Source organism: Suillus subaureus (assembly GCF_016647635.1).
Source record: "Suillus subaureus strain MN1 chromosome Unknown BJ212scaffold_24, whole genome shotgun sequence".
Lineage (NCBI taxonomy): Eukaryota > Fungi > Basidiomycota > Agaricomycetes > Boletales > Suillaceae > Suillus > Suillus subaureus.
This window is the reverse complement of record NW_024538580.1, coordinates 256,452-267,720: the sequence shown is the minus strand read 5'-3', so window position 1 is coordinate 267,720 and position 11,269 is coordinate 256,452. Positions and strand designations below refer to the sequence as shown.

The 11,269-nt window shown below is 41.8% G+C and overlaps 2 protein-coding genes across 2 annotated transcripts; one reads left to right on the top strand and one right to left on the bottom strand.

Annotated features, from left to right (window-relative positions):
- Nucleotides 1-2,426: 2,426 nt before the first annotated feature.
- BJ212DRAFT_1301131 (uncharacterized protein) lies at nt 2,427-3,103 on the top strand (the record flags this gene model as incomplete). The annotated part of the gene is made up of 4 exons (XM_041333086.1): nt 2,427-2,477; nt 2,580-2,653; nt 2,883-2,983; nt 3,012-3,103. 4 exons carry the CDS (start codon nt 2,427-2,429, stop codon nt 3,101-3,103), a joined length of 318 nt encoding a protein of 105 aa, XP_041191089.1.
- Nucleotides 3,104-10,981: 7,878 nt separating this feature from the next.
- BJ212DRAFT_1214876 (uncharacterized protein) lies at nt 10,982-11,158 on the bottom strand (the record flags this gene model as incomplete). Its single annotated transcript, XM_041329290.1, has 1 exon — nt 10,982-11,158. A coding segment is annotated over one exon (177 nt), but the record flags the coding sequence as incomplete, so codon positions are not given.
- Between the last annotated feature and the right edge of the window lie 111 nt (nt 11,159-11,269).

Here is an 11,269-nt window from a genome sequence, read left to right as displayed (position 1 = left end):
TCTTTAGATGACTTAAGATTGGAGGTCTTAAGCGAAAGATGTTCCAGGTAAAACCTAGTAAGATTAAAGTAAAGATCTACTGAGTATTCGACCAAGTATATATAGCCATAAGGACTTTAGGGCAGGTACATATACGTCAGCAGCAATGAGTCAAAGATAAGGACAAGTCAGAGATAAGGATGAGTCAGAGATAAGAATGAGTCACCTAGCGACAGCAACAGCGATTGTGGTGTAGTACAAATATAGCATAGCAAACAGGAGGTCTAGTGATGGTGCAGGGCAGCGCGGTCATGACATAATACAAAGGGAAGAGGAAAATGAGTAGGGGTGGGCGTAACTGTAACAATTTCTGGGAGCTTGATACATGCCACTAAATGGGGATAATTCTTACTCTGCTGCAAGACATGATGCATAATTTCCATGATCAACATATCCACTACAAGAGATGCATTTGACTATCTTGGAATGCATCGTCTCAGGTCACCACTTACTTTAATGCCATGGTCATGTTTGGATGCAGCAAATAATGAATGAATCAACAACCCCATTCATCAGCTGTGGAATTGCCAAAGGTCAGTATGATTGATTTTCATGAATTTCACTGATGTATGTGGTTGCTCCCACAGATATGAGGACTATGCCTCAAGATCTCTACATCTGTGTACTCAGATTTCATTCAGCAATCCATTTTCATGGTACCCTGGGGATAGTGAGATTTTGACAGACCATTACCCATAATTGCTTCAATGCAACTGCACATGCAATCATGATGCAGTGTATAGCATTGGGGCAGCCTTGATGCTGCCATGGTGTACCTGAGTTCTACTGCAGGGACATTCCTGCACAACTCCTATTCAAGCACAAACTGAGTCTTTCTACTCTGATCCCCAAGCTCAAGACCTGGAACCTCTGCAGGACCACTCCAAGCACATCACCCATATCCAGCATCTACACTTCTCTCAGTGGCAAATATATTGCTTTATGAAATGTATTATGATTGGTTTCATTACTGGAGCCTCTTAGGCTGTTACAGAGCAGTAGACTGGAATCAATCTCAGATCATCTTGCATGTCAAGGTAGGCATATGAAGGATCTGTGCCAACTCCATTATTGACAAAACTTACACTAGATGTCATTATGCACAATTTATAGTTGATGCTATTCTGGTGCATGTGCAGGGCTTCAGTATATGATGTGTCATGTGTTTTTAATCAAACATCATCTAATAAGTTTGGTGCCTGCAGCCTTCTCTTGACAAGATCAGCTGATGGAGTCATGCCTTCCTTGTATTGGTCTGCTTATGGTAGACTAAGGGTAACTTATTGAGATGGTTTATGACCTCCTATGACCTTGCAAGCAAAGTCAAATTAATTATGATTGTGCTCAAGGAGCAGCACCCGAGTCAAAATATTTGGTGTAGTTTGGGTACCCTCAACACTAGCAGGACCCTTCTTCCTTCTGAATGATCTTCAACATCATGTACACCTACTTTGATGTCAGTTGAATGCAACAGTTTTCTTGGACTTTTATATAAAATGTACGCAAGTCAAATGATATGAGGCCTGAGCCCAGGGTCTTTTATCAATGCTACAGCAACTTGTTCAAGAGTCTGGTTGAAGCATCAGGAAAACTTGTACAGAAGTAAGCATATCCAAAAACTCTGCAATGAACTGCATATTGTATGATCAACCACTGTACCAATGTGAAAGAGACAACTCACTGTTGCAACGATATGTTTGGTCCACCAAACTCATCTGGGGAGGGTCACTGGCAATACATAACATCACCAGTGTCCTATTGGTACAAGGCACAAAGGTGAGTTGTGGGGTTAAATCCTGAATGCAAGACAACTCATACTCACACCCATCACACATCTAAGGCCTGGGCAGCATGTATCGTGTTCCATGCTGCTTGAGCCACAAAGCCCTTCTGCAGTTGCACATGCACTGACAGACATAGATGGCGTCAAAGCTGCAACAACTGCAAGGAGAAATGAGAAACACGTGGCTTGTGCTAGGTTATATGGGATGTGTCAAGAGGAACAGTAGCTCTTTCTGCTAATGGCAAATGGTATTAGGAAGATGGCTTGCTTTTATATCCTAGTAGAAAAGATGTTTTTGCAAAGTACTTGGCATTTGGATCAGAATGGTCGCGCTGCCAGCAGACTTCAAGGTGAGAATATAGACAGAGCTGAAGGTTGGCAGATAAACAATCCAAAGCATGTAAACTGTAGACACATGAACTTGACATGACCACTAGCATTAGGCTATGTAGTGGCTCGGAGACACCCCAAATAGTGTCAAGCCTAGTCATGGTCAATATATTAAGCACAATTAAATGCATACATGTGCAGAAGGCACAGGTGAAATCCGAGACCTACTAGCACTTTCATGGCATCTGGTCTAGGAAAGTCCTAGTGCATAGCCATGATAGAGGTTACTGCACATGTCAAGAAGTGTGAGCTCTCCATGGAACCAGTAAGCATCTGCTTCTGACACACATAGCCTAGATGCCCAGAACTCCTCTAGACCCATTATCTGCATCATATGATTTCACACACAACTGTGGAGTGATATCAGTATTTGCTGGAGCTGGATCCAACCACATGCATCAGCAATGAAGCTGAAGAGTGGTACTCACTTGATGGTTGTCTGTGTGTACTAGAAATCCTGCCACTGACAGTCAGGCCATAAATTAATCATGTCAGGAACATACTTTGCAAGAGATGAGCTCCAAAGAATATGAGCCTATTGAGGCCACAGCTGGACAAAATTCCCACTACATCAGTAGTCCATTATTTCTTTATTTGGTGCTGTATTTGATTGAGACAAAAAGTAACTGCAGAGTGATTTTTGCATGACATTTGTAAATGTATTCACCAGTTATCCAGAAGATTGGTGCCATCATCCATCTTTCCAGCTAGTATTTGAAAAAGATGTTCTTGAGTATCAGTGGCTCAATGCTTCAATTATGATCAAAACAGGTATGGCACCTCACCTCTATCTTGGCAGGTTTTATGATGAACTCAGACTACTGCTGGAGGACATCTGGTATGGCATTCAAGGAAGTTCTAGTCTTAATGACACCAGCCAGCCCATTGTGACGATCATATTCCCACTAGGCTTGCAATGGCCATCTTTTGATATAGGTGATGGAAAGGTGCATCAATACATGATGTCATATGCCATTCCAGACTCTCAACTCTAAATCCACTTCTCCAGATATCCGGATCCGAGATCCAGATCTCAAATGATCTGATCTATCTTTATCTCCCTTCCAGAATCCAAACCCTATATCAGCGCCCAACTCCATTTAGACTGCCCCTGTCTCCGGACTCCGGTTAACCATGTTTCCCTTTTGATTATTGATCCGTTACATACATTTCATTTCCGGTGTTCATTATTTGTGATCCATCCTACTTACTAATAGACTTTGCATATGCTTCGTACATAGCCTTTATGTTTGCTGACTGATTCCTATATGATACCTACAGTATATAAACCTCCTGTAACTCTCGGAAATACTCCAGTTGGAATATCATCTTAGTTCCTGCTCATTCCTGTGTCCTCCGGACTCGAGATAAGTCTCTTGTCATATTCCGAGTCTTAGGATTGCATCCTAGACTACATTTCTGACTCTACCTTAAGGGTAGTCCATCCTCTGTTAGTTTCTAGTCCGGACTTCGTCCGGATTAGTCTTATCCGCTTGCCCAGGTAACATCCGGACGTCCATCAGATTTATCTCACATTTCAGATCTGGACGTCCGTTATCCGCCCTAGTCAAATCCCAGAAACTCCGGACAACTGTTCTAGCCCCTGGAAATTAAGGGCACATACTCGGGAAAGGGGCACAGCATATGAGCTGAGGCCAAGCCGTTGTGATCTGACCCCCTTGAGCATGTGAGCTTAACACATGACCACTCTGTATCAACTGCTTTTCCTGCACTCAACCCGCTCCAGACGTGCATTCCCACACTCTGCAGACCTGCTCATTCACTCCTGCACTGCATGGGTACCTGCAGTCAATTTCCCATGCCTTTGGATTACCTTACAGATGTCCTGCATCAGTCCATTGTCCATCCTACCTCATTGGTATGTATTTTGCCTTGCCTCATGTGTTGTAACAAGTGTTGCAGTCTTATTACATATTATTACTGCCTGTCTGTCCTGTCCCTTCTGTTCTGAGAGGGTTTAGCTAGTATAAAGTGCCTAGGGTGACTACTTCATATTTACTTCCCTTCTATGGTATTTTCTTCCCTTAGGTTTTACTTAGGAGCAGTCACCATTAGTGCATGCTTTTAGCCCCTATTGGTTACCTTATACCTGGACACCTTGTCTTGACTTTCCTTACCCATGCAATGAATACCCTTGCCCTCACTTGTTACTCACACCATTCCTTAAGACTTCCCTACTCCTTATCCTAGCATCTTGCACTTCTGCATTGACCGCTCATTGACCACTCATCAACTGCACTTCCACATTCCCACACTCTACATACCTGCGCACTTTCAGGTCTTTAGTATCATAGGCTGTTCTCAGTAGCAATTCCCTTGGGTTGAATGTTCTTGCTTGCAAGTGTAGCAGCTAGGCAGGACTAGTAGACATGTGTTGGCTAGGTATTCTAACAACTATCTAGCCAAGTTGTGTTTTGCACACCATTCTGTACATATGTTTCCACCAAGATTAGCAGGATCTTGTGTGATGGTTATAAAAACCTTGTCATGGTGTTCTTCTCCTGCTTCATGCTTCCTGTCAAAACAATAACAAGATCAAGTTTCAATATTGTTGATGAGTTCCACTTGGCTCAAACACTTCTTCATGTGTCCAATCCTGCTCCCTCCACATAAAGTCCCCTTCCATATCTGGAGTGCACAAATCAGAGATAATCAACAGTACTTCATGCATGAAGTACTTATAGTGTCTCAAAAAAGTGTCTCAATGTTTGTGACTTTTCATGTAATTGCTGTATTGTGAGCTAGGGCGTGAGAATATGACTAAGCCATAGGGAGGTGTGGGAAAGCTCTGCTTCTAAGCTTCATGTTTGATCCCTATAGCGTGGGAAGATTATGTCATCAAGTGAAGATATGGTTGATTTAATTTGGTGACTCATTGAGACACTTTTTTTGACTTTCAGTTTGGCTAATACAATCTCTATAATTCTAGTACTTGATGCTTCCTCCTGTTGCTTTAATTACTTCCACCACTCTTCCATGCATACTATCTATCAATTTGAGGTATTCCTCATCAACAATCTTGCCCCACTCTGCTGCAACTCTCTTCCACAGCTGAAATAGTCCATATTATTATCCTCAGCTCTTCTAATCTGTATACCAGGCAGATTGCTACCAAAACTGGCCTGAGCAGGGTTACTATCGTTAGGATCATAAAAAAGTCATGCCAGATAAGAAAAATATCAAACTAGATTGTCCTTTCAAGTTTACGCCACATAGCAAAAAATCTCTTGTTCATAATATTCCAACTAGGCAGGCTGCCAATGCTACTCAAGCTACCAAATTTATTAATTACATCATCTACACTGCTCTCTCCACTCAAATAGTCAGGAATACTCCTAAGGCAGCCAATCTTAAAGCTGTAAACAGGCAGAAAAAGCCTTTCCTGTCTTCAGCCTAGAGGAGAAGGAGACTAGCCTTGGCTTTAAAGCCTCAATATTGGATTGTTGAGGACTGGAATAGGGCTACCTGGTCAGATGAGACCAAAATCAATAGGATGGGGTCAGATGGCTAGGAATATATGTGATGAAAGGCAGAACAACTACTAGAACAAAAAAAGTCAAGAAAACACTAAAGTATGTAAAGTAGGAAACTTGATGGTATGGTGTTGTATGAGGTGGAATGGAGTAGAAATTCTCTGTGAGGTGGGGGGGAGGATGAATGCAGAGCAGCACATTTCAATTTTTGAAACTATCTGCTCAGAAGCATGCAAGAATCAAGAATTATTGAATAAGATGTTACCTTCTAACAAGACAATGTCCCTAAGCATACTTCAAGTTGACCATAAAATGGTTTGAAAACTATGGCATCAGTGTGCTATCATGGTAAGTCCAGTCCTCAGACCTCAACCCTATTGAACAGCCCTGGTAATTGCTCAAGATATCACTTGCAGTCTATCAAGAACCTCAATAGGGGTTATTTCAGCTATGGGAGAGTTGCAGCAGAGTGGGGCAAGATTGTTGATGAGGAATACCTCAAATTGATAGATAGTATGCATGGAAGAGTGGTGGAAGTAATTAAAGCAACAGGAGGAAGCATCAAGTACTAGAATTATAGAGATTGTATTGGCCAAACTGAAAGTCAAAAAAAGTGTCTCAATGAGTCACCAAATTAAATCAACCATATCTTCACTTGATGACATAATCTTCCCACGCTATAGGGATCAAACATGAAGCTTAGAAGCAGAGCTTTCCCACACCTCCCTATGGCTTAGTCATATTCTCATGTCCTAGCTCACAATACAGCAATTACATGAAAAGTCACAAACATTGAGACACTTTTTTGAGACACTGTACTCATGGTCTGGGTGTCTCTAAAACCACAACACAAAAACTCCATTGTATCTCTATAATGGTGTCCTATCTCACCACTTCATACCTACTGAAATCATGGGTACAGAGAAAGGGATTATAACAATGGTTGGTTAAATTTTTGGAAGAATCCAATGCATTCAAGAAGGGAAGATGGTGAAGGGTAGGCAGGTTGAATAATTACATGGAGGAGGGGTTTAAACAAAACACCAAGATTTAAAAACAGACTTTATCAGCTAGATACTTTTTTCTTTAGGGTATGGGTGAAAACCTGTTTTTTATTAGCAGTGTTAATAACAACATGTTAATAACTTGTTAATAACAGTTAATAATATGGGTGCCACATAGGAAGGGTTAATAAAGTGCTAATAAGTCAAGTGACCCCTGTGTGTGAGGGTCCAGCCTTTGTGCCTTCCCCTTGATCATTGATGACCCCCAGTGAAAGTTGGACATGGCCATTTCCACACACAGCCACGCAAATCTACTATGGCTATGGCACATTGAATCACATAGACATGCATCAGTATCTGTGCTTTCTGTAGCTGTGAAAACAATGTGCATCAGTGCTGGTGTATGCTTTTCAACACATTGACTGCTAGATAGAATTCTATAGATTTGAATATAACTGTATGTCCCTTTGATATCTTGCTGGCTTCAACACAGATATACAGAAATCAATGCATTGCAACATAGCATACAATATGAATCATGCCACTAAAAACCACCCATGCTCATACCTGGGCCCACCCCTGTGCTCATGCTCATACCTGCCCCTCCTACCTGATGCTGCTGCTGTGCTAGAACAATGTACTGCTGGAGAACTTACTGATCACTTTGACAGTACTGCCAGTCCAAATGCCATCAGATATCTGGAAAGAAGACATGTCAGTATGCTGAGAAAATATGATAGTGCTCACCAGTTTTTTGTGTCTGTTTCATATTTCTGGAGAACACTACAAGTTAGTAATGCAAATGGCAGAATGAAGATAAACACACCTCCTGATGGTCTTTGCCCAGTGAGTCCCAGTATAATTTGAAATCTCAAGAGTAGCCATTGGGTGCTACTTGTTTGAGCCAGCGATGTGCACAAAGATTTCTGTTGTGAAGTTACATTAGCAATGTAAAATGAGAATCTTAGAATTAGTAAGACTCACCTCCCATTCTTTGTAGTCACAGGGCAGAAGTTCTTGCTGGTAGAGCCAGGCTTTCCTTGTGAGTCTGCATTCACAACCTGCAAGGTCACAGATTCAGAGGGCATAGATGTGCCACAAGCCTTGATCAGTGTTGCTAAAGAAACACTAGGAAGGCCAAGAGTATCCACACAAGGTGTGATTGTGTTGTCTGCAGATGGCATTGGTAGCATGAGTAACATTGTCAGATCAGGTGCTGTTGGTGTTGCAGGGGCATTGGTGGAAGGTATTGCAGAATTGGTGTTGATGGGTGCTGTGGTTGGTGTCATATTGGCAGGAGCAATCAAGGGCATTGGCAAAGCATCATGAGACTTGTTATTTTCCTTTTCCTTGAGGTGGATAAGGGCATCTTTTCTGAAAGCCAAAGTTTGTCAATGTAGTAGGTATATTGAGCAAAAAAACACTTACAAAGGGTTTCAGAGTGGAGCAAATAGGGTTTTTGGCTGTTGCAAATAAAGTAGTTCAGATTGCATGAATGCAGATAACTACTAAACTTACTGGATTGTTTGTCTGAGGCTTTGGGCTTGGTGATAATGGCAGCAAAAGAGATGATGAAGGTGGATCAGGAGACTCAGTATTTGAAGAAGAGATCTTGGGTGGCTCTGAGTCACAAGCCTCTAAGTTCATGTTAGCTGTTTTCATGTGTTTTGAATCATGTTGACAGGTATTGGCAGACTTGACCATCCTTGCCTTTTGCTTTTGTGGTTTTACATGTAGTTTTATCTCCTCAGGGTCAGTAGATGAAGAATCTCCTTCCTTGAGATGAGTGGATGCCCATGATGGGTAGTGGTCTCTAGTGATGTGCTTGATCTTCCAGTACCTGTCACAAAGGGCTGACTTGGGGTGTATGCAAGACACTTCTTTGTAGAGTGCATTGCAAGCATTAGGGATTGCTCAACCCCATGAGATTAGTGCTATTCCACATTGTTGGAGGCCAAACCAGGCCACTGTGATGATCATACCAGTGCTAGGCACATATGATTACTAGTATGGTTCTTCTCACTCCCAGGAAAGGAGATAAAGTGCTGATCATTTAATCCATATATATTGACTCATCCACTGTGATGATCATACCAGTGCTAGGTGCATATAATCACTAGCATGGTTCTTCTCACTCCCAGGAAAGGAGATAAAGTGCTGATCATTAAATCCATATATATTGACTCATCCACTTTTAGTACACTCCTTTGACAATAGGTACACACTCCTCCCACAACCCGCACTCCCATTTAGCTTTGGTCTGGTCCTAGGAATCCATCCTCTTATGTCCTATCCATGTCCACCTATTTCCACTGGTGCGTTATTTTTCCCAAATATCATTGCTAAATGAGCTGCAGGTCTTATTACACATTACTCATGTCCCACAGCGCATGATGTCTTATTACCTATAGACTTGTCATGCGCTCACTTACTATGCTACAATTCTCACCTACACATTCCAGACCTTCATGCACTATGATAAAATGACCACAGTACATACAATTGAGTTAGTTCCCTTCCCCCTGGACTCAGCCCTATAGGAGAGTTGCCCTCACATTATTTTTGTAGACCTTGTGCAATCCAATCTATTTGCTCATACTTGACAATCTCACACAATTCAACTACTCTGAAGTTCTGTACCACTAGGACCTTATACTTAGGCTCTTGAACACCTGACCTGTGACCAGTAACTTAGCATGGTCCTTCTCTCATGCTATCTCTCTTGCACCCAGCCACTCTATTGAGCGCAGTTGATTTCATGTGTGTCACATCTACCATGCCAGTATCCGGCATTTGCTGCACTCACATGTATCCTCTAGTATTCATCTTGCACTTGTGATACTAACACCAGTCAATTTTTGTCCATGCTCATGGTTGATTCTCTGACATAGGAATTTGAAGGTATATATACATCCCGTGCTCTAGTTCTTAGGCTGCTATAGATTTTAACTCCTTCGCTCACTTGCTTCCCTTGCATTCGAAGGAAGTGCTTCAATAGCAGTCCTCATGGGCCAATCTACCAACTCATGCCTCTTAGGATAAGTAGTGCTAGTTGCTAACAGCCTAGTACCTATTTCTTCTTCACACCACATGAAAAGTCTTCATGATGGTGCATTGCTTGGATGCCATGACAGGGTCCCCATTCATATGCTTGAGGAAGGGTAATGATCCCCACTGATCACCTTGTGCATCAGCAGTGCTGTCCCATTTCTTGAAGTCTTTGTGAGTCCAAAAATTGACAAGAGGGTAGTCCTCCTTTCATAGACCAGTGACAGGGTTGCAATCAATAGCATCAGTCTTGACAGGGATTTTGAGTGGTTGAAGTAGTGTATTGGAGCCCAAATATAAAGAAATATCATCTGATAGTGAAAGTGAGTGTGATAAAGTTTCAAATGTGATTCTAAGCTTCAGGTTTGTTAAGCTGCTGAAGATAACAGGAGAAAACAAACTGATAAGCATCTTGGGATGCAGTAAGGATCAAAATTTGATGACTCAAATGTTCATTGACAAATTGCAGATGAATATTTTCATCTTGGACTTGTCCAAATGTATGCTGTGAGTGAGTATATGCACTGTTTTGAACATAATAAAACATATTCAATCTCACTGTGTTGTTTGGAAAGCTTCCACCATAATGCGAAAGGCCATTCCAGCCTTGATTCAGCTGACCCTGTGGAGGTATGAGAAAGGGAGATCATGCACTAGCATGGCCCAGGAGCTGGTGGTTATTGTCATATAGTTGATTCATACAGCTGAAATCTTGAGCCTGAGGCTGGTAGTGTTCATCAGACATAGCAAAATGATTGAGAACCAAATGAGCAAAAATTGTGTACTAGTAGAGGTATTAAGCAAAGGGGCTTCAGTATCATCCAAGGGTGATTAGAATTCTGTCTCCACTGGAATATTCTGTTATGGGTCCTTGAGTTGGTGGCTTTCATTTACAGTACTCCTTTATATCACTTGAAACCCCCTTACAGACTCACATTCCCCCTTGTCTTTGCACTTGTAACTTTTTGGTGTCTCTTCCATTGCATTTATTTTGTAGACCTCTTCTAATTGTACACAATGAACACTTGTATTCTTATTAGTGAAATAGAACCCTGTTGCTACTGCTTGCTCAATGTGCTCATGAAATGGTATTGAAAACTTTGGAACAGGTACTTCTATTCTTCTCACTCATTATTGTCATCATCCTCTTCAGTAAATACTCCAGTATATGATACATCAAGCCTGGTCTTTTCAACAACAAAGACTTGGTCCTCAGTAACTCCAGATGGTAAAGTAGGCCAATGAGGTATAACTGTGATGATGGCCTGGATATCAGTGACATCTACAACATGAAGGCCAACTTCACCTTGATTTGTGCAAGACCAAACTGTCTGGTGTGACAATTCAAGAAGCTGTTTGTCAGGTGTGGAATATAATGAAACAAGTGTGACAGTCCTGAATTACCATGCTGCCTGTGGACCCTGTAATCAGCAGACAAAATCTTCAGGGTCCTTGTCATTGCCAGGTTCAACATCATTTCAAATGGCAAGCTGTGTGAAATATTGGACCTC